Genomic DNA, 24,290 nt, shown 5'->3' with positions numbered 1-24,290 from the left:
ATGATTGAGCAATTCTTTAAAGTAAGCTTCCTAATTACCTGAAAGGGCAGAAATCAGAGAGGAGGGGGTGTGAGCAGACATTGGTTTTAAAATTAGAACTGATTTAAACCATGATCACATGGAAGCAGTTTGACTGAATATATTATTACCTAAGAGCAAACCAATCTTTGTAGGGGCTCTGTATAGACCTCCAGACCAGAGTGACTTTTAAGAGATTGTCACGCCCTGGCCTATAGAACTCTAGCTAGTTTGGTCAGGGTGTGAATATTCTAGGTTTGTATTTCTATGTTTGGCCGGGTGTGGTTCCCAATCAGAGGCAGCTGTCGCTCGTTGTCTCTGATTGGGGATCATACTTAGGCAGCCAGTTTTCCTGCCTGTGTTGTGGGATCTTGTTGTGTTCCTGTTTAGGCTTGTGTGTGTTAGCCCTTTGGACCGTCACGGTTAAGTTTGTTATTTTGGTTACTGTGTCGTGTTTATTAGTTAAATAAACATGTACGCCTTTCACGCTGCACCTTGGTCCGACCCGTCTCTTAACATACGTGACAGAGATCCTTTAAAATGTGTGTTCTGCCAACTGTGACTTTCTAAACTCTGAAGTGATTCTACTGGGTGATGTAAATACTGATGTACTGAACATGAACTGCCCCCTGTATAAGGCCTTGTCTAACTTTTGCTAAACTTTCTGTTTGACTCAGTTGATAAATGAGCCTACAAGAATCACTGACACCAGTCAGACTGCCATTGATCTCAATATGGTATCAGATAATCACAAGATATCCCAAAGTAGTGTAATTGCATATGGAATTAGTGACCATTTCTTAATACATTGCACTAGGAAAGTGAAAAGAACCTGGTAAATTGGCACAATACCATCAGGACCAGATCCCTCAAAAATTATGACAAAGAACAATTTAATAAACTGCTAGGACAGGTAGACTGGTCTAATGTTATGGAAAGTGAGGTGGTTGATAGAGCATAGGAACTGTTCAAAGGTAGATTTCTCAGTACTGTGGACAAGTTGGCACCCCTAAAAGGGATGAGGCTCAAACAAAGGACAGAACCCTGGATCAGTAGAGAAATCCTTCATTCCATCACCATGAGAAACAATGCTCTAAAATACTTTAAGAGGTCAAAATTGCCAGAGTCCTTCACTCAATACAAACACCTAAGGAATACAGTTCAATAAAAACGACCCCAGGGAGCTCTGGAAGACTTTCAAGGACCTAGGCACTAGCACAAAACAAAGACAAAAACAAAGTCAAACAGCATTGGACTGAACATTAATGGTACTGTAACCTTTGGCAGAGCACAGGTGGCTGATAATTTTAATGAGTTTTTCACCACTATTGCCAGCAACCTTGTTGACCAACTCCCAGAATGCTCTGGCACCTTTGGAAACCATCATATTCAAACCTATTATTCAGGCAAGGGCATCTCCGAAGGGCAGTTTGCATTTTCCCAGGTTTCAACTTCAGATGCTACAAAGATGCTTAAAGATCTAGACAAACAGAAAGCCACAGGACTGGATAACATCCCAGCTAGAATCCTGAGTGATGCTGCTGATCGTATTGGACCTTCTGTAACACACATCATCAATCTTTCCATTCAACATGGAAAGGTACCACAAGAGTTGAAACATGCAAGAGTTGTTCCTTTATACAAGAAAGGAAGCAAAGTTGAACAAGGGAACTACAGACCAGTGTCAATCTAGAGTGTGTTGTCAAAAGTTTTAGAAGGAGCACTCCATGCACAGATCACAAAGTACATTGATGACCATAACATTTTATATGACCTTCAGTCCAGTTTTAGACAATCCTATTCTACTGACACTTGTTAACTATAATTGACAGATTTTATCAAGCAAGAAATTGACAAGGGAAACTTCTGTGGTAAGGTCATGCTTGACCTACAAAAAGCATTTGATACTGTGAACCATAATATTTTGTTGTACAAACTGAAAGCAATTGGTTTTGCACCAACTCCTTATTATGGGTGGTCATACCTTACTGATAGGGTCCAAAGGGTGGATGTGGGCTGGACACTGTCTGATACTAAGGAGATAAACGGTGGTGTCCCCCAGGGGATCATTTTGAGGCCTTTGCTTTTTTTGCTCTACAGTCGTGGTCAAAAGTTTTGAGAATGACACAAGTATTGGTCTTCACAAAGTTCGCTGCTTCAGTGTTATGAGATATTTTTGTCAGATGTTACTATGGTATGCTGAAGTATAATTACAAGCATTCCATAAGTGTCAAAGGCTTTTATTGACAATTACATTAAGTTTATGCAAAGAGTCAATATTTGCAGTGTTGACCCTTCTTTGTCAAGACCTCTGCAATCCGCCCTGGCATGCTGTCAATTAACTTCTGGGCCACATCCTGACTGATGGCAGCCCATTCTTGCATAATCAATGCTTGGAGTTTGTCAGAATTTGTGGGTTTTTGTTGGTCCACCCGCCTCTTGAGGATCGACCACAAGTTCTCAATGGGATTAAGGTCTGGGGAGTTTCCTGGCCATGGACCCAAAATGTCGATGTTTTGTTCCCGGAGCCACTTAGTTATCACTTTTGCCTTATGGCAAGGTGCTCCATCATCCTGCAAAAGGCATTGGTCGTCACCAAACTGTTCTTGGATGGTTGGGAGAAGTTGCTATCGGAGGATGTGTTGGTACCATTCTTTATTCATGGCTGTGTTCTTAGGCAAAATTGTGAGTGAGCCCACTCCCTTGGCTGAGAAGCAACCCCACACATGAATGGTCTCAGGATGCTTTACTGTTGGCATGACACAGGACTGATGGTAGCGCTCACCTTGTCTTCTCTGGACAAGGTGTTTTCCGGATGCCCCAAACAATCAGAAAGGGGATTCATCAGAGAAAATGACTTTACCCCAGTCCTCAGCAGTCCAATCCCTGTACCTTTTGCAGAATATCAGTCGGTCCCCTGATGTTTTTCCTGGAGAGAAGTGGCTTCTTTGCTGCCCTTCTTGACACCAGGCCATCCTCCAAAAGTCTTCGCCTCACTGTGCGTGCAGATGCACTCACACCTGCCTGCTGCCATTCCTGAGCAAGCTCTGCACTGGTGGTGCCCCAATTCCGCAGCTGAATCAACTTTAGGAGACGGTCTGGTGCTTGCTGGACTTTCCTGGGCGCCCTGACGCCTTCTTCACAACAATTGAACCTCTCTCCTTGAAGTTCATGATGATCCGATAAATGGTTGATTTAGGTGCAATCTTACTAGCAGCAATATCCTTGCCTGTGAAGGCCTTTTTGTGCAAAGCAATGATGATGGCACGTGTTTCCTTGCAGGTAACCATGGTTAACAGAGGAAGAACAATGATTTCAAGCACCACCCTCCTTTTAAAGCTTACAGTCTGTTATTCTAACTCAATCAGCATGACAGCGTGATCTCCAGCCTTGTCCTCGTCAACACTCTCACCTGTGTTAACGAGAGAATCACTGACATGATGGCCGCTGGTCCTTTTGTGGCAGGGCTGAAATGCAGTGGAAATGTTTTTGGGGGATGAAGTTCATTTTCATGGCAAAGAGGGACTTTGCAATTAATTGCAATTCATCTGATCAGTCTTCATGACATTCTGGAGTATATGCAAATTGCCATCATCAGAACTGTGGCAGCAGACTTTGTGAAAATTAGTATTTGTGTCATTCTCAAAACGTTTGACCACGACTGTACATAAATGATATGGACTCTGCCTGTTCATGCCCTCTGTTCCTTTATTTGGATGATTCTGCCCTCTTGGTTTCACATAAGAAAAAGGATATCGTTGAAAAGACCCTATGCAGCAAACTGACTAAAGTCAGTAAGTTGTTATCCAACAGCAAACTGTCTCTGCATTTAGGCAAGACAGAATGTATCCTGTTTGGTTCCAAACACAAAGTGAGAAACTCCTCCAACTTCTCGGTCAAGTGTAATGGTGTAGAGGTGAAGGAAAAATGCTCTGTTACATACTTTGGATGTGAACTGGACCAACACATGAACGGTGAACTCATGGCTCTGAAGGTCATTGGGAAAGTTCACTCCAGGACAAAGTTCCTGGCAAGGGTAGCCAAGTTCCTGGATATAGAGACTATGAGGACCCTGTCAACATCTCTGATACAGGCCACTATGGCCATGCTTGTATCTAATGGTTCAGTGGCATAACAAAAAATCTTAAGTACAAACTTTAAACGGCCCTAAACAAACAAATGAGAATTTATACTCAAGCTCAGCCCTAGGACGGCCAATGGTCCTAATCATTTCAAGGAACTGAACTGGCTTCCAGTTGATCTCCGGGTGGTGCAGATCAAACTGTTGATGTTTTTAAAAAAGTTATACATGACCTTGGCCCCAGTTACCTGTCTGGTTATTTTAATTTCATTTGAGACTCTCATAGCCATCACACCAGAGCCAGTGTTGCCACTATCAAATCAAATCAAATCAAATCAAATTTTATTGGTCACATGCGCCGAATACAACAGGTGCAGACATTACAGTGAAATGCTTACTTACAGCCCTTAACCAACAGTGCATTTATTTTAAACAAAAAAAGTAAGAATAAAACAACAACAAAAAAAGTGTTGAGAAAAAAAGAGCAGAAGTAAAATAAAGTGACAGTAGGGAGGCTATATATACAGGGGGGTACCGTTGCAGAGTCAATGTGCGGGGGCACCGGCTAGTTGAGGTAGTTGAGGTAATATGTACATGTGGGTAGAGTTAAAGTGACTATGCATAAATACTTAACAGAGTAGCAGCAGCGTAAAAAGGATGGGGTGGGGGGGCAGTGCAAATAGTCCGGGTAGCCATGATTAGCTGTTCAGGAGTCTTATGGCTTGGGGGTAGAAGCTGTTGAGAAGTCTTTTGGACCTAGACTTGGCACTCCGGTACCGCTTGCCGTGCGGTAGCAGAGAGAACAGTCTATGACTAGGGTGGCTGGAGTCTTTGACAATGTTGAGGGCCTTCCTCTGACACCGCCTGGTATAGAGGTCCTGGATGGCAGGAAGCTTTGCCCCAGTGATGTACTGGGCCGTACGCACTACCCTCTGTAGTGCCTTGCGGTCGGAGGCCAAGCAGTTGCCATACCAGGCGGTGATGCAACCAGTCAGGATGCTCTCGATGGTGCAGCTGTAGAATTTTTTGAGGATCTGAGGACCCATGCCAAATCTTTTTAGTCTCCTGAGGGGGAATAGGCTTTGTCGTGCCCTCTTCACGACTGTCTTGGTGTGTTTGGACCATGATAGTTCGTTGGTGATGTGGACACCAAGGAACTTGAAGCTCTCAACCTGTTCCACTACAGCCCCGTCGATGAGAATGGGGGCGTGCTCAGTCCTCTTTTTTTTCCTGTAGTCCACAATCATCTCCTTTGTCTTGGTCACGTTGAGGGAGAGGTTGTTGTCCTGGCACCACACGGCCAGATCTCTGACCTCCTCCCTATAGGCTGTCTCATCGTTGTCGGTGATCAGGCCTACCACTGTTGTGTCATCGGCAAACTTAATGATGGTGTTGGAGTCGTGCCTGGCCATGCAGTCATGGGTGAACAGAGAGTACAGGAGGGGACTGAGCACGCACCCCTGAGGGGCCCCCGTGTTGAGGATCAGTGTGGCAGATGTGTTGTTACCTACCCTTACCACCTGGGGGCGGCCCGTCAGGAAGTCCAGGATCCAGTTGCAGAGGGAGGTGTTTAGTCCCAGGATCCTTAGCTTAGTGATGAGCTTAGAGGGCACTATGGTGTTGAATGCTGAGCTGTAGTCAATGAATAGCATTCTCACGTAGGTGTTCCTCTTGTCCAGGTGGGAAAGGGCAGTGTGGAGTGCGATAGAGATTGCATCATCTGTGGATCTGTTGGGGCGGTATGCAAATTGGAGTGGGTCTAGGGTTTCTGGGATTATGCTGTTGATGTGAGCCATGACCAGTCTTTCAAAGCACTTCATGGCTACAGACGTCAGTACTACGGGTCGGTAGTCATTTAGGCAGGTTATCTTAGAGTTCTTGGGCACGGGGACTATGGTGGTCTGCTTGAAACATGTTGGTATTACAGACTCAGTCAGGGACATGTTGAAAATGTCAGTGAAGACACTTGCCAGTTGGTCAGCACATGCTCGGAGTACACGTCCTGGTAATCCGTCTGGCCCTGCGGCCTTGTGAATGTTGACCTGCTTAAAAGTCTTACTCACATCGGCTACGGAGAGCGTGATCACATAGTCATCCGGAACAGCTGGTGGTCTCATGCATGCTTCAGTGTTGCTTGCCTCGAAGCGAGCATAGAAGTGGTTTAGCTCGTCTGGTAGGCTTGTGTCACTGGGCAGCTCGCGGCTGTGCTTCCCTTTGTAGTCTGTAATAGTTTTCAAGCCCTGCCACATCCGACGAGCGTCAGAGCCAGTGTAGTATGATTCAATCTTAGACCTGTATTGACTCTTTGCCTGTTTGATGGTTCGTCGGAGGTCATAGCGGGATTTCTTATAAGCGTCCGGGTTAGAGTCCCGTTCCTTGAAAGCGGCAGCTCTACCCTTTAGCTCAGTGCGGATGTTTCCTGTAATCCATGGCTTCTGGTTGGGGTATGTACGTACGGTCACTGTGGGGACGACATCATCGATGCACTTATTGATGAAGCCAGTGACTGATGTGGTGTACTCCTCAATGCTGTCTGAAGAATCCCGGAACATGTTCCAGTCTGTGCTAGCAAAACAGTCCTGTAGCTTATCAGACCGCTGCGCTATAGGAGCATGGCTGGAAAAAGTGGTGCAGAGGAATGGAATGGTGTACTAAACCATATAAAATCCATCCCCACGCTAGGGAGTTTTAAGATAAACCTCAAGAAATGGTTTATGGGCAAAATGCTTTAAAACTGCACAGGCTTAAAGAAAGTATAATTGTTTCAATGAACGTTACTTGGTAATCTATTTTATTTGTTTTATGGTTTCCTCCCTATTGACGAGATGTATTTTGTTTTCATGTTATAATCTTGTGTATATTTTCTCTTCATGTATTTACATGAGGACCACAATGGAAATATGTATGTTTTAATTGTTTGTGTCATCATCGATTATTTTAATGGCATTGTGCTATATCCACATGTGTAGTTGTATTGTTTTAAAATGGTCAAATAAATATAATCAAAACTCTCTCATCTGTGTCTGATGGGCATTAGCCCATCCAAAGCGTGGCAGGCAGAAGCAGCTTAAAGCAGGACAGATCTCTTCATGCATGTGAAGGGAGAGGCAAACCAGCTCTCCTCCCCCTCCTTTCCCTTGCATCACACTGCAACAATGTATTTCAGAAGGAATGTTGTCACTGTGTATGTCTGGTACATGATCAATGTGTCTACACTACACTACTTCTCCAATAATACTCTTCCACACTAAATTCATATTATCGGGTCAGATTTAATGGTCAGATGATCCATGTGCATAGTCTAGCACCATTGAAGGGAATTTACATCAGATGAGCCATAAATGTTTAAAATGTAAATGTATTACAATTCATTCGGTAATTTCACAGTCTTACTATTGACTTTAATTTGAATATGAAATTAATCTAATATCCGTCCCTTTTTACTAGTTATATATATATATATAATTATTTTTACTAGGTCCTCTGAAGTAAAGTAACCAGTGAGCTCATCGTCCCCTAGCTCTCTACAGGTGATTGGTGCCACTCGCTGTCCAATCACAAACCGTCTGTTTGCCAATGCAAAGTTATGGCTTGGTCAACTGTAAGTAACCTTTTGGATGAACTGATTTTTCGCAACAGCTAGCTATCCCTTCCGAGTACTCGTCGTTGACAGCAAACTATTGAAACAACACACATAAAATGTAGCTACATTCTAAATACTGCGTAGTGTTTGTGGATTGCTTGCTAGCCAGCAAGATAGCTGTACCAACCACTGAGGTATGGCTACCAACCCAGCAAGAACTATGCGCGGTTTGTAATGGATAACGTTCGCTAGCTAAGTATGCTATTGCTAGCTGGAATATTCGTCATGTCGACTAGTTATCATCCTCCCTGGTAAGTTTCCTTGTTGTGTCCTTCTTAGACCTTGTAACTATTCTAGCTACATTGAATAACAAATTTAATAATTTACACGTTTTTGAATGTAGTTGGCCAATAAAATTAGACGTTGGCTATGTTGTTTTAAATCACAACCCTTGTTTTAAATAAAACAATGTTGGTATAAAATAATCAAATGTCCTTCCCCATAATCTAGCCAGCTACGTAAATGTATCATTTAACGTTAGCTAGCTAACGTTATCTATATACGTTAAAATTGTAGCTATAACGTTACATACTTAACGATAGCTACCTGCTAGCAACCGCTCTCGTTCTTGAGGAAAACTATTTGATAATAATTTCAATAACTAACATTAACGTTGCCCCAACATCTGCCTGGACTGTGTGACCATATTCGCTGAGGTCAAGTATTGAAAAACAGTTCGTAAATGCAGATTTTATTTTATCGTGGGCGGAACTCGAAAATAAGTTGGCTGGCTACTGTTAACTAGTCAACTCATGCTATCTACTTTTTGATGACCGCTAGTTACAAATTAGCCAACCTTTCGTAACCAAGTCAAGCGACCAAATCTCACTAGCTAACTTTAGCTAGCTAGTGTATGTTGTAGCTACCATTTTGTGTCCGTATCTAACTAACGTTAGCTGAAACGTTTGGTACATTTGATTCCCATTTGTGTCTGGAATCTGGTTGCAGCCAGCTCATTTCCTCAAATGGTCTTCTCTCTGTCCGCAGTTTTATTATCGACAGCAAAGTAACATTCGTTTAGTTTACATTTTCTTGGCCATCATTGAGGTTTCGTGGACTATTTGTGGTGGCGCTGTTGCCTAAGATTTTTTTTTAACTAACCCAAGGTAGACCACAGCCTGTCGTTACCAATTCAAATGGGAGGAAATTATTCATAGTGGGCAAAACAAGCAAGGAGGTGGGCAGAGCCGATCTAGCAAGATCCTATTGGCGCGTTCTAGCATGTATTTGCATATTTCCGTTAGAAAACGCCTACTCTGAAATGCGCATTTGCAATAACTCCATTCGGCCTTGCGCTCCTAAACGCAATTTACTTAGGCAAAGGGTAAAGTCTACAAAACGTAGTCCACTCTGTTCATAACAGAATTGTATAGAGATCAAATGTTTCACAGATGAGAACATTTGCAGAATGTCGGCCAAAATCCATCTTGCCCAATCTTCTCCCACTGCCGGCCACCTGGGCTTCTTCTCATCACCATATTTGGATGCTTCAGATTTATGCATAGTGAAACATCTGGGTCATTGTTCTATATGTGCTGTTGCTGTCTCATTGACTGGCTAGTGGAAACTCATGCACTGATGCTCATGGCCTGGCTACATGAAATCTATCTCGTTGAAGTTTTAAAAGGTTATGTTAGGGTTTAGGGTAGGGACGTCCCAAGGATTCCGGATAGTACGGACCGTGACTGTAGTGACTACTACAGGACTACTCCGAACATGGGTATGTTCCTGGGACATCTCTTAACATTTACATTTACGTCATTTAGCAGACGCTCTTATCCAGAGCGACTTACAGTTAGTGCATACATTATTCTTTTTTTATTTTCATACTGGCCCCCCGTGGGAATCGAACCCACAACCCTGGCATTGCAAACGCCATGCTCTACCAACTGAGCTACCTCCTTGCCGGCCATTCCCTCCCCTACCCTGGACGACGCTGGGCCAATTGTGCGCCGCCCCATTGGTCTCCCGGTTGCGGCCGGCTACAGCAGAGCCTGGATTCGAACCAGGATCTCTAGTGGCACAGCTAGCACTGCGATGCAGTGCCTTAGACCACTGCGCCACTCGGGAGGTGGCCTACGAGGTCAGAAATACTGCTGTTTGTCTGTTCTACCTAATTAATTGCACCCACCTGGTGTCCCTGGTCTAAATCCGGCCCTGATTAGAGGGGAATACTGGGGAAAAAAGCAGTGGAACTTGCTTCGAGGTCCAGATTTGAGGGTATAGGTTTGAGGTCCTTGGGACAACATATACACAATGACATCAAAACAACTACTACACCTTATTTTCGGTCTCTGTTTCCCAGGCCACTATAGAGTTATTCCCATTCCCAAATGGATGATAAGCATCGGGTACGTTCTCAGCATGAGATCACACCCTCCCATCTGTACAGGTGAGATTTATCTGGAAACCCAACGTCGAATTGCATTGAATCCTACGTTGGGCAGAAATGAGCGTTTGAATCAGGAAAGTTCTCTCACAACCTCTAAGCCAGAATGTTGAATAAAATGATATTTTAACGTACTTTACCGGTAAGCCATGTAAACACGTGCACGAGCTCGGCAAGTATGAATGTGTCTCGTGCATGTATTTTTATCTTGTGCGCATGCTTCATGTGATAGAAATCTGAACGCAGTATATATTGTCTCATTCCTACCGCCAAAAGGACCAACCGCACAGCCGGTAAAGTACGTTAAAATATAATTTTATTCAACATTCTGGCTTGTAGAGGACGTGAGAGGAAACTTTCCTGATTCAAACACTCATTTAGCCCTACGTTGAATTAAATGCAATTCAACGTAGGGCTAAATGAGTGTTTGAATCAGGAAAGTTTCCTCTCACGTCCTCTACAAGCCAGAATGTTGAATAAAATTATATATTTTTTATTTCCAGGCAAAGGTATGATATACAGTGCCTTCTGAAAGTATTCACACCCCTTTTTCCACATTTTATTGTTACAGCCTGAGTTTAAAATGGATCAAATTTGAGATTTTGTCACTGGCCTACACACAATATCCCATAATGTCAAAGTTTAATGGTGTTTATAGACATTTTTTAAAAATTAATACAAAATGAAAAGCTGAAATGTCTTGAGTCAATAAATATTCAACCCCTTTATGGTAAGCCTAAATAAGTTCAAGTCACATAATAATTTGCATGGACTGTGTGTGCAATAAGTGTTTAACATGATTTTTGAATGACTAACTCATTTCGGTTACACACACATACAATTATCTGTAAGATCCCTCAGTCGAGCAGTGAATTTCAAACTGATTCCACCACAAAGACCAATGCCTCGCAAAGAAGGGCACCTATTGGTAGATGGGTAAAAAAAAAAAGCAGACATCCCTTTGAGCATGGTGAAGTTATTAATTACACTTTGGATGGTGTATCAATACACCCAGTCACTACAAAGATACAGGTGTCCTTCCTAACTCAGTTGCCGGAGAGGAGGGAAACCGCACAGGGATTTCACCATGAAGCCAATGGTGACTTTTAAACAGTTAGAGTTTAATGGCGGTGATAGGAGAGAATTGAGGATGGATCAACAATATTGTAGTTACTCCACAATACTAACCTAATTGACAGAGTGAAAAGAAGGAAGCCTGTACAGAATACAAATATTCCAAAACATGCATCCTGTTTGCAATAAGGCACTAAAGTAAAACTGCCAAAAAATGTGGCAAATAAATTAACTTCATGTCCTGAATACAAAGCGTTATGTTTGGGGCAAATCCAACACATCACTGAGTCCCACTATTCATATTTTCATGCACAGTGGTGGCTGCATCATGTTATGGGAATGCTTGTCATCGGCAAGGACTAGGGAGTTTTTTTGGGAGGGGGATAAAAATAAACAGAATAGAGCTACACACAGGCAAAATCCTAGATGAAAAACTGTTTCAGTCTGCTTTCCAACTTTTTTTATTTGTATTTGACAACTGGTCAAAATAACAAAAAAGATGCAGTGGTGTTGTCAGACCTCAAATAATGCAAAGAAAATAAGTTCACGTTCATTTTTAAACAACACAATACTAATGTTTTAACTAAGGAAGAGTTCAGAAATCAATATTTGGTGGAATAACCCTGATTTTCAATCACAGCTTTCATGCGTCTTGGCATGCTCTCCACCAGTCTTTCACATTGATGTTGGGTGACTTTATGCCACTCCTGGTGCAAAAATTCAAGCAGCTCAGCTTTGTTTGATGGCTTGTGACCATCCATCTTCCTCTTGATCACATTCCAGAAGTTTTCAATGGGGTTCTGGTCTGGAGATTGGGCTGGCCATGACAGGGTCTTGATCTGGTGGTCCTCCATCCGCACCTTGATTGACCTGGCTGTGTGGCATGGTGCATTGTAATGCTGGAAAATCCAATCCTCAGAGTTGGGGAACAATGTCAGAGCAAAAGGAAGCAGGTTTTCTTCCAGGACAACCTTGTACGTGGCTTGATTCATGCGTCCTTCACAAAGACAACTCTGCCCGATTCCAGCCTTGCTGAAGCACCCCCAGATTCTCACTGATCCTCCACCAAATTTCACAGTGCGTGCGAGACACTGTGGCTTGTAGGCCTCTCCAGGTCTCTGTCTAACCATTAGACAACCAGGTGTTGGGCAAAGCTGAAAATTGGACTCATGATGACCTTACTCCAGTCCTCTACGGTCCAATCCTTATGGTCTTTTGCAAACCTCAGCCTGGCTCTTATTTGCTTCTCATTGATGAAGGGCTTTTTTCTAGCTTTGCACAACTTCAGCCCTGCCCCTAGGAGCCTGTTTCGAACCGTCCTCGCCATGCACTTCACGCCAGCTGCCGTTTGCCATTCTTTTTGTAGGTCACTTGATGTCATCCTACGGTTGTTGAGTGACATTCGAATGAGTTGGCGGTCATCCCGGTCAGTAGAGAGTCGTTTTCGTCCTCTGCCGGTCTGTAGCTTTGTTGTCCCCAATGTCTGCTGCTTGAACTTGTTCTTATGAACCGCCGTCTTTGAAATGTTAAGGATGAAAGCAACATGACGCTCATTGTAGCCCTCTGCCAGTAAAGCCAGAATTGAACCCTTCCTTTCCTCACTTTTGGAGGATGGCCTCACTATTCCGCCCCTCAAACTAGGCTCTATGCTGTGCGCGTGATAAAAAAAAATGCATGACGACTAACGAAAATACACACGCACCAATTTAATTCCACAAAATTATGCAAATTAACATATAGACCAATTTAAATGTATTTTCGGCTGCTAACTAATTAATGGTTAACCGTTAACATCCCTATTCAATATGTTTTGACCATGACTGTTTACAATCCAAAGTAACACCAAGTAATTTAGTCTCCTCAACAGCCACATTTATTAGCAGATTCAGCTGAAGTCTAGAACTTACAGAATGATTGGCCACCCATTCTAAAACTGATGCAACTCTTTTTAGGGTTGCAGTGATTTCACTAGCTGTGGTTGCTGACGCGTATCGGGTTGAATCATCAGCATACATAGACACACAGGCTTTGTTTAATGCCAGTGGCAGGTCATTAGTAAAAATATAAAATAGTAGAGGGCCAAGAGAGCTGCCCTGCGGTACACCACACTTTACATTAGAGAAGCTATCATTAAAGAAAACCCTATGTTCTATTAGATTGCCATATGAATTCAGAGCTGAGGTTGAAAAGCCATAACACATGTTTTTTCAACAACACGTTATGGTCAATAATATGAAAGGCTGCACTGAAATCTAACAGGACAGCTCCCATGATGTTCTTATCAATTTCTTTCAACCAATCAGTCATTTGTGTCAATGCAGTACATGTTGAGTGCCGTTCTCTATAAGCATGCTGAAAAGTCTATTGTTAATTTGTTTATAGAGCAATAGCATTGTATCTGGTCAAACACCATTTTTTCCTAAAGTTTGCTAAGCGTCGGCAGAAAGCTGATTGGTCGGCTGTTAGAACCAGTAAAGGGTGCTTTACCATTTACCACTCTTGTGTGGGTTGTTGTCTTACAGTTGATGTAGTTTGTGTCATTGGGTCTAATCATTATGATTTTGGGGGGGGGGGGGGTTATTTGACTTTCCAGCTCCTTGTCTTTCCACTATCATCAAACTAATTAAATACATTTTCTATTCAATATCTACTGTGTCTGCACAGCTTACCAGGCAACCACAGCAGAAATGCAGCAATACAAAAACAGCTTTCCCAAGGCAAAGAAGGAGGATATGCTGTGAAGTCTGAAGACCGAAGTCAGTTATTCATTTCAAATCTGCATTAATTGATCATTTTCAGGCACACAAAAATACGAACATTGAAAAGTTTCACAAAAAAGTGCCCAAACAAATATTGCATATTTCAAATTGAGTACTTCAAAAACACATTGTAGAATGAGTAGAACACTACATTAACAAATTGATAGTATAAATCAGAAAAGGAAATTAAATTCACTACATATTTAACAAACGTTTATCTTTTCAAAAACAGGCTACGCAGACATGCTCCTGGATCTCCTCTTCAACAAGGTCACCCTTGATCCAAGAGGCCTGACGAGGAGGAGGCCATAGCTGGATTTGTCTCCCGCTTCAGTCTTGGGGGTGACTGAAGCCAAGTGGGTGACTGAAGCCTGCTTGATTGAAGCGGGGTACATTTTTATTTTATTTTTTATTTCACCTTTATTTAACCAGGTAAGCCAGTTGAGAACAAGTTCTCATTTACAACTGTGACCTGGCCAAGATAAAGCAAAGCAGTGCGATTAAAAACAACAACACAGAGTTACATATGGGGTAAAAAAAACAAAGTAAGAAAATATACAACAGAAAATATATATACAGTGTGTGCAAATGTAGCAAGTTATGGAGGTAAGGCAATAAATAGGCTATAGTGCAAAATAATTACAATTAGTATTAACACTGGAATGCTAGATGTGCAAGAGTTATGTGCAAATAGAGATACTGGGATGCAAAAGAGCAAAATAAATAACAATATAGGGATGAGTTAGTTGGGTGGGCTAATTTCAGGTGGGCTGTGTACAGGTGCAGTGATCGGTAAGGTGCTCTGACAACTGATGCTTAAAGTTAGTGAAGGTCCCCCTCCTCTCCCACTCCCCTCCCCATCAATCTCTGTAGTTGGTTATATTTCCAAAAGCCTTAGTAATTAATTTAAGCATTCGGACTGGAGATATGAGTTACAAATTGTTCGAATCAATGGGTCCTGCACACCATTATTTCTCACCGTTTTCTCATGAGTGTTCATGTTGATCAATATTTCGGCTATGCTGGCCTATTGTAAATGATCAAATAAATGTTTGATCAATACATACAATTCTGAATATAGTCATTTATAATGTTAATGGAGAGGCACCAATAAATTGTCCAGTAGACTTATTGTATGCTGTTTTCATGTACATTCTCTTATGTCTAAGCTTCTAAGGTGACTCTGGCTTTACAAATTATTGTGTGTATCAGTGAACTGTTCTGTAATTTAGTTACAAAACAATAGAAATGCAATTGTGTATTGCTGCTGTTTGTCTGATATCCAACAGTCAATGATCAACTCTGCTGACCATGAGAGCATTTTGTAGAGAAAAGGCATACATACCATTTAGGCTCGGAATGACATGTGGCCTATTATTTACCTTGTTACCTGGCAACGACCACAAGGGTGTTTCAAAGAGCTGTCAATCAAGGTGAGCTCATGAATATAAGCTCCCCACACACTCAGCCTGTTCTTTCAGGCTTCCTGATAGGTAGAGATGAGAGAAGATTCTTATTCTGAGGATTTTAATAGCGTACAAATATTATGGGTGATATTTTGGTCATAGGCTATTTTTACTTGGGAAATAGGATGACTGCAGGAGCTTTAACACTAACAATACTTTACTACTTTATTACATTAGCAAGAGCCATTTGCTGTTGGGAATGTTTGATGGTGCAATTTTAAAATAAATTGGAGCGTAGAAAAAAAACCTGTGAATCCTGCAGGAAAATGCCTACAGGAAAATCCCATAGCATTTTTGTAGCCACTTTCCTGTGGGACAACAAGGTAGTCTTTCAGAAGTTAAATCAGATAATTATTTAAGGAACAAATATCCGCACCTGATTTTTATATCAATTGTTATCAGGATTAGGTGAATTGGGTGTGTTACAGCAGGGTTGGCGCTAACCCATTCATAGATGCTAACTACCTTTAGCGCCTATTGATGAAGGTATCTTCTTCCCGTTAAGTGCCCCGACGTTGCTCTAAACCGGGGGCACATTCGTTCTTCAACAAGGTCCGGAGGGCCACATTGAAAATTGGTTACGTTTCCTCGCAGTCAACTATCAAAAAAATAGTCCTATCCATCATTTTTAACATTTTAAATTCTCCCTGACTGTCTAGCTTTCATTTGTGATTTATTAGCAAGCTGGACACAGTCAAGAAACTGTATAAATGTAGGTCCATTATCATTTCTACACAGTTTCCATTTGGTTTTAGTAATTTAAGTATATTGAGTTCATATTGATTTCATATATTTGTTTTTATTACTCAAACCACCTGCGGACGGATTGGTCCCCCTTGCGGGCTGGATCTGTCCCGCATGTTTTACACCCCTGCTCTAAACGTTACCATGCATCACTTGTGGTATGGTTTTGGAAACATAAGGAATGTATCTTTCAAATCAGCAAGATATCATTTTCAAAATAACGAAATGTTAAATTACTACACACCTTTTAGAAAATATTATTTCTCGCTGATATTAAAGATAAGGGACATATGTTTCAAAAACCGTTTCGCAAGCAATGATTGACGTTTCTAAACGTTAAAACGCAGGGTCGGAATTGTAGTTCACACTGAGCCAGCCATCGGCGAAGGTAACCGCTGAAAACCCTATGGAGAGAAGGGTTTGAGAGCTAGGTTGGAGCGTGTGCTTGCATGCCAAGTAGCTCTCTAGGAGGTTTGGGCCTACATCCTATCTTCTGATCGCCAAGTGAACTCTAACCTTAGCGGCATAGGTTTCTAAAGCTTGTGTTTAAGGTAGAGCATAATACTGCTAGCAATAATCAGGATATTTTAGATTAACCATTACTTGCCGATACTTTCTTTGTTCTCAATTCGGATGGCACCGGTGTCTTAACGTATGTGTCCAGTTGCAGATGGAACTCCGATAACGAGGAACTATTCCAAAAGATTAAATCCACTTTTTGTACTGAGTGAGAAATGGCATCTTGTGTGTGTAAATCTTTGTTTGTGTTTGGGTCACACTGTGACGCGCTGTCATACCTCTTCTACATGTGGCCGTGGGGCTTATAAGTGACTAGTTCCTGCAAAGATGTTGGGAAATGCGAGATCTCAGACAGCTAAAATGGCGAGGAACCTCCATGCAGTGCAAAAAGGGAATTTTAATATTTTTTGAAAATTATGTTTTTGGTAATACCACCAGCAACTGGACACACGTTTGACACAGGTGCCTTCCAAATCGAGAAAGAGGTATCAGCAAGTAAAGGTTGGTCGAAAATGTTCTGATTACAGCTCAACAGCAGCATGATGATAGTCGTTTGATTTGATATTGGCTACTCTTCTGAAAGAAGTGCCTTGAGGCTTCATAATGCATTGTGGTAAAGTACCTGTGTGCCACCGCCTTTCTCCAGCCGGTTGATCATCTCCTCAAACTGCAGAGAGCTGATCTCCATCTTCTTTATGCTTATTCACAAACGCCTCATCCTCTGAATCCAGGTGGTAGTCTGGTTGATCTGTATCCAAACTGAAAGCTGTGATAGAGAACACAGGTTGAAGTAGGAAATAACCAACAGTGCAGTACTTTTAGGTTATGCCACAAGAGGGCGACATTGACTAACACATGGGTCCCATATAATTACAGTACACTCATCTTTGGGACACTGAATCGTGATTTTCTTTTCATATTTAGTTTGCAAATTATTTTCACAACAGTCTTCTGCACTTGGTATACAACTATCTAACATACAACTTATTCAAGTATCCCATCTAGAGTTCGTGCATAGTTGCTTTAGTTTGTTTTACAGTTCAAATGAAGTTATATTGTATTCCAGTTTTTTTTTATTGTCTGCGTTTTGTGCAAACTATTAATCATCGCGCCAGGGCTGTCTGTCGCCCTGTGCTGTGGAATAAAAAAACACATTACAGCAAGTGATTTCGTTCGCCGCTAGCGCGCACTGGTTTGCAGCTGATTCTCCTAGTATGTGAATATTCATTCCAGGCAGTTTCTACCGAGGGAACGTGTGAGTACTCCGCTTCCCCCAGTTCCCCCTCCCCTCGGGGCTCCGCGAGCGCGCACGCGTGCAAAACCGTGTGGGAATGGCTGTTGTGTGACTGGGGGTTGGCCCGCTATGAGCGAACGGGGAGCTGCAAGAGTTTGTAATGTCCGCCATGTTGGCCATGGCGTATTGAACCAGGGAGAGCGGAGCCTCGGAAAAAAGAGACCGACAGAGAGCGATCAAAATCCGGGCCTTCCCGGCTCCGTTCGCATCTCCATATACCAGTCCTACTACCAATCGAACGGTTGACTTCTGGCGAACATCACAGATCCATCCATGAGAACTCAAAGCAGTATTGTTGTGAACCTTAGGATATCGGTTAGATTAATGCTGCATCTTACATTATAAAAAAACATGAGTAAATTGTCGTTTCGGGCACGGGCGCTGGACGCTACCAAGCCTCTACCCGTCTTCCGCTGCGAGGACTTGCCAGACCTGCACGAATATGCCTCTATCAATCGGGCAGTACCGCAAATGCCAACTGGGATGGAGAAAGAGGAAGAATCGGTATGTTTTTATCGCTGTCAGATTCATATTTGAGATGTTTTCCACATTTTCACAATATGGGGGGCGTCGCTATCTTGCCTGCGCAACTTTGCACAAAATGGCGGCCATGTCTATTTTCCGTGAACACGGTAGATAGCTACGAAATTGGCGTGTTACACCTACATTTTCCCGTTAATGTAATCCTAACCGTGTATTGTTTCGATTTTGGCTTCGTTAGCCGTGTTCTGTCCACTTATTTCAATTGGAATTGCATTGTAAAACACAAAGGGGTCACGTGATTAGTTTCGCATCCGCCATTTTGTTGACTTTCACTTTGCCAAAGACTGTTGGGGATGGGCTTTGAAGTGGTGCCCTTACGATGAACAAATACCAGGGGGAGACATTGAGTCAACATGTCTTTTCTCAGTATGTTTTGAATGGGCAACACATTTGGATAGATCGGTGAAATCGACCATGCACGCCTCTGCCTGTGCCACTACTGGTAGTGTTGTCACGACACCAGAATTGACTTCGATACCAGGTTTAGTATCATACTCTGTACCGAAAGGATACCACGGCAAAAAAAGAGAGGGTATTAGCAGAAGTCACAGAATAACCACTGGGCTTTTATTTTTTTTACACATTGAACTATGTTTAACTGGTAAAACAACTAAAATAACACATCTTATATTCTATTTAATTTATTTCAAAAATAAAACTTCATTTTACCTTTACAAAAAATAGTGCAGTTTTGAAACTGCAGTAAAAGTGTAGTAACTGCAGTCAACTGGTGTGTTGATGCAGAATAACTGCATTTACACCGCAAAATTACTGCAGTAAAAAAAAACTTATTTTGGACACAGTATTTGCCGCATTATGCAGGGAAATAACAGAAGAATATCTTACATTTTCCTTATGCAAAACCCTATCTGAGACTCGGAGAATACAAAATAATTTTACAATTTAAATCTAAACTGTTTTAAAATGTAATTTGATACATATCCGGGTTAATTTGCGAATCTATGGCCATATTGGGTCAAATGGTATTCATTAGACCTATGAATCATTATTCATTACAGCTAAATAATGTAATGTATTATATTAATAGTTTAGTTCCAAAATGACAAACACATTGAAGCTAATTTCTGAAGCTTTTATATTGCAGTAGTCTACACACCATATGATGGATTTTACACAGCATAATGATTCCCAGGGTGCAATGCTCCACCCAGGGCTGCTGGCTGGCTAGTGGCTACTGCTAGCAAGCAGAATTGGGGGGGTCAAGTTCTAGAGTCAAGTAGGGGTCAGGTCAGGATCGACGGTCCACATGAACGGGCAGTGTAGGAATAGTTATACACTGATTTTTTTTTGTGTGGAGCATTTCATAAAAAATATTTACAAAAAGCTGTGTATGTCTAATAGTTTACTTAAAGCTGCAATATGAAACTTTTTGGGCGACCTGACCAAATTCATATAAAAATATGAGTTATAGATCTGTCATTCTCATTGAAAGCAAGTCTAAGAAGCATTAGCTCTGCTCTATTTGTGCTATTTCTATGCTTCCCGTCTTAATTACAAGCCCTTATCCAACAATGCAGTTTTAAGAAAAACAAGTTATGTAAAAAATAGATATGTAAAAAAATAAAAACAAATAAAGAGTAGCAGTAAAATTACAGTAGTGAGCCTATATACAGGGGGTACCGGTACAGAGTCAATGTGCGGGGGCACAGGTTAATTGAGGTAATATGTACATGTAGGTAGAGTTAAAGTGACTATGCATAGATAAGTAGCAGCAGTGTAAAAGAGGAGGGGGGGGGGGGGGGGGCAATGCAAATAGTCCGGTTAGCCATTTGATTAGCTGTTCAGGAGTCTTATGGCTTGGGGGTAGAAGCTGTTAAGTTACTGTTTTGCTTTTGTAAACCAGCTTCAACCAGCTGAAAATACAATGTTTTTGGTTATGGAAAAGGGTACAATGATTCTCTACACTATACTTGCTTGTTATGTCACACAAACTGAAATTAGGCGAACTAATTTAACAACCAGGAAATGGCAGGGCGATTTCTGCATAGTGCACCGTTTAATAAAAAATAAATGGTAATTTCCCCCCTTCCGTCGGCTCGCACCTCGGTCCTTGCTCCAGTTGTAGTCATTCACTACTTTACCTCAGACGCACATGGAAATGTACACAATTACACATGTCCAATATCCATGAGTTCATCCAACTCTTGAGTAAGTACAAGGGCTGCCTTCATTGCCAAAATCTTGTAATGTGGTTATCAGCAGTGTACAGGCAACTGTCTCGTGAGCGCTGAGCAGCCAAACGGAGCAGTTGCTATGACTACTAATGCTGTATTGCATTAGTGGAAACATTTACATTTTAGTCATTTAGCAGACGCTCTTATCCAGAGCGACTTTACAGTTAGTGAGTGCATACATATTTTTTTTCTCATACTGTCTCCCCGTGGGAAACGAACCCACAACCCTGTCGTTGCAAGCACCATGCTCTACCAACTGAGCTACACAGGGCCCGAGACTGTTCTCAGGGCATTTCTGCCGGTTTTGACTAGGTTAGGAGAATTAGGGTTAGCTAAAATGCTAAAATTGTCCCAGTCGCAACTCAAACATATCTAGCTACAACCAGGCTTGCCTTGAGAACAGTCTTGGTTTCCACTTATGCAATGCTGCAGAGGAGCAGCTAATGGAGGAAGCTATTTCTGCGTGTAAAAATGGGGACCAGAATTTTTATCGGGATAGGACAGGAAAGTTCCAGGGTTATAGAACTGTTGCAGGATCAGGACAGTATGGGATGTTTGTTTTTACAAGACAGGACAGGAATGAATTTTCACTCCTGTGTTAACCTCTAATGCAGATATCATGGGTTAAAATAGTTTGCCGTTTTGCAACTAAACCTTGCGCTGCACTGCTTTGTAACACCTTTTGCATAGTTGTTTCGGTGGACTGGTCCTCATCTGTTCTGTAAGCAAAGTTCCATAGTTTGCTTCTGGAGTCAGTTTTGTCAGCAAGCTGCGGGCGTGGAGGTATGATGTTTTCGTTAGAAGCCATGCTGTCAGCATTTTCTCTCTTGCTTCTCAAAAGTGGCTTGCGCTGTCAGCTGCTTGCGAAAGCACAAGTAGCTAGCTTACTACTGCCCCCTTGAGAAGATTCAGACAAATTTCTAGACTCTATCCTCTCAATCTGTTTGACGTGAGACACATTTGACAGAAGTACCCAAAGTAACACAAATTCTAGTACCAAACTGTTTCTCATGTTATAGTATTGAAAAAGTACTGACGTTTTGGTATACCATGCAACACAAACTACTAGTCAATCATTTTGATTGTGAACAGAAAAACAAGCATGTCTGTCTTTTCTGATACAGAGGCGTGCACATAAGCTTTTCTTAGCCATGTGTCTCAAAGTGACAGGAGTAAGGAGAGATGGGGTCTGTTGTTGGAAGTTTGACCATAGTCTAATTCTTAATTCACGCTAACTACCGCTGACAAAAAACAAGCATTTTAGAAGCCAGTGCCAGTATTCATAAAGCACCTCAGAGTAGGAGTGTTGCTAGTTATTAGCTAGGTAGCTATGGAAGCAAGTAGCAACAATCTATGGGTAAAATGAAGCCAGACTCCGGAATGTAATTTAGCTAGATCTGAGTGTTCAGGCCAGGGGTTGGAACCGACATGATTTTCCAGCGTTTCGTTCTGAACAAAACCACTAACGTTTTATGTTCCGTTCCACAGTTCCGACCAGCAAAATACATTTCTGAACCAGTTCGAAACCCCCAAAAAGTACCAGTTTATATCGTTATTTTCTGTTCCTTTTTTAACTTGTGTAATCAATCAAGTTTTTTTTTACATTTAGCTCATTTAAATTACTTCACCAATCAGTGCGGATAGAGCAGGCAAGCTAGTTCTTTACATGCGTGATGGACAGACAAGTGCCGCCTATGGTGCAAGATGCAACTGACATTTTGCGGGTGGGGGGAGAGTGAGAGCGGGTTGAGGAGGAGGCTTGAAGCGCGGTGCATCTTGTTAAGACATGCATTATCTGAATTAGGTCAACAGAATTATACCTAGGAGGAGCGGCTTCTATGGAGGAATTTTGAACCAGAATTAAAAACACATCTTTCCTTTTGGAGTTAATAAATCTAACGTGAAATGTGAACTATACCTAAAGTATCCTTAACTAGCATTGAACAAGTTAATCCATTCTTCTCTAGCTAATAAAAAAGTGTATTCTGAATCACGCTTGAAAAGTCAGTACAGTAGCCTATGCTACGGAGGGGGGAGGTGCAAGTTTAGCATGAACACACACTGGTAAATATTTTCAGCTTGCAGGCAGACACTGGAATACGTTTGAGTGACAGTGGTGGCTTTGCATATGCGCTTTGTTTAGCGTTTTGCCTGGAACGTTATTACCCGGTTTCCATGCTTTTAAAATAACAGTTCTGTAACGGAACTGTATGGATCACTTTTGTTCCCGGTTACATTTCTGTACCTTGAAAAACATTGGTTCTGTTCCCTGAACCGGTTCCAACCCCTGGTTCAGGCTAATGCTGTGTGTGCACATTTTTAGACTGTCAGGGAGTGTGATGCAAAACAACTTTGACCCAGTTTTGGGTTATAATCCAAAACAAACCCATTGGCCAATTTTGAGCATTCTGTTATGGTCAGAGAGACAGTGGGTTATTGCCTCTTCATGACCTCACCAGAGCATCAGAGGGGGGCCAATGCCTCAGTGAATGCAAACAGAGGAAGGGACTGGGGGTGCAGTTAATTTAACTATCAGAAGAATCCCACCAGCCACCTCTCCCTCCTGTGCTCTCTGTTATGTAACTTCCTGGAGTGACAGAGACTTAGGAGATAGAGGCTGTTTTACTACAGGGGCTCAAGTGATATGCAGCTTGGCTGCTTTGCTGTATGTTTGACCCACATTTACACCAGTGGGAACTGGATGGGAAACCCTGGAGCTGCATCCTAAATGGCACCCTATTCCCATTTATAGTGCACTACTTGTGAACAGGGCACACAGTGTTAGTGGTCAAAAGTAATGCATTATGTAGGGAATATGGTGGTATTTGGGACACACTCTGGGAGCTGGTTGGCTGGGCCAGACTGGGTGGACTGCTAGCTAGCTTCCCCTGACCAGGCACTGGTCTGGTGGTTTTAAATCTGGAATGCAAAGCTCTCTGGCTGGCGGCCTATTGTGAAACCATACAGGCATCAACAGCATGCATATTTTATACACGTCAATGTTTTTATGTTTTATGCATTGTTTGTGGAATATTGAAATAGTTTCCCTCACTTTTCTCTATGAAATCGAAAAAGACTTTGGCTGAATCTAATGACTTTTCCTTTACTGACCTCTACCAAATTGATTGTCATTGTCTTGTGGTGGATTTATCTTTGTACAATTAGGCTACTTGGTTAGTAAATGGACTGGGTCAGTAACCGAAAGATCACTGGTTCGCTGGTTGAGCAAGGCAGTTAACCCCCATCAACTGCCCCCCTGTCGCAGATGACGTGGACATCGATTAAGGCAGCCCCCGCACCTCTCTGATTCAGAGGGGTTGGGTTAAATGCGGAAGACACATTTTGGTTGAATGCTTTGTTGCGCAACTGACTAGGTATCCCCTTTGAGCTCTAGGCTATTATGTCCCATGTAGTGAACCATTTCCAACCCCTGCCTGCCTCGCACAGTTTTACTTTTGGAATCTGTCAAGTGGAACATGTCAGCGACTGAGAGCCAGTGTTTCATAATCCTCCACATAGTTATTACACCTAGCTAGCTAACATCACAGTACACATAGCCTTACAC

At 42.2% G+C, this 24,290-nt stretch overlaps 1 protein-coding gene across 2 annotated transcripts in view; it reads left to right on the top strand.

Annotated features, from left to right (window-relative positions):
* The first annotated feature begins 14,270 nt into the window (after positions 1–14,270).
* LOC311109184 (enhancer of polycomb homolog 1-like) overlaps positions 14,271–24,290 on the top strand; it is a 52,682-nt gene continuing 42,662 nt past the window's right edge. Inside the window, exon 1 of one of the 2 annotated variants that reach the window (XM_084152022.1) lies at positions 14,271–14,353. Coding sequence is in view for 1 of the 2 variants with exons in the window: in XM_084152021.1 (XP_084008147.1) it covers positions 18,339–18,491 (153 nt within the window). In the remaining variant the exon portion in view is untranslated. Of the gene's footprint in view, positions 14,354–18,110; positions 18,492–24,290 lie in introns of those variants that run through there. The other variant, XM_084152021.1, reaches the window with a different exon arrangement.

This window comes from Coregonus lavaretus (genome assembly GCF_964263955.1).
Source record: "Coregonus lavaretus genome assembly, chromosome: 34".
Classification (NCBI taxonomy): Eukaryota; Metazoa; Chordata; class Actinopteri; order Salmoniformes; family Salmonidae; genus Coregonus; species Coregonus lavaretus.
Note: the sequence above shows the minus strand (reverse complement) of the source record. Positions and strands in the feature narration are given on the sequence as shown.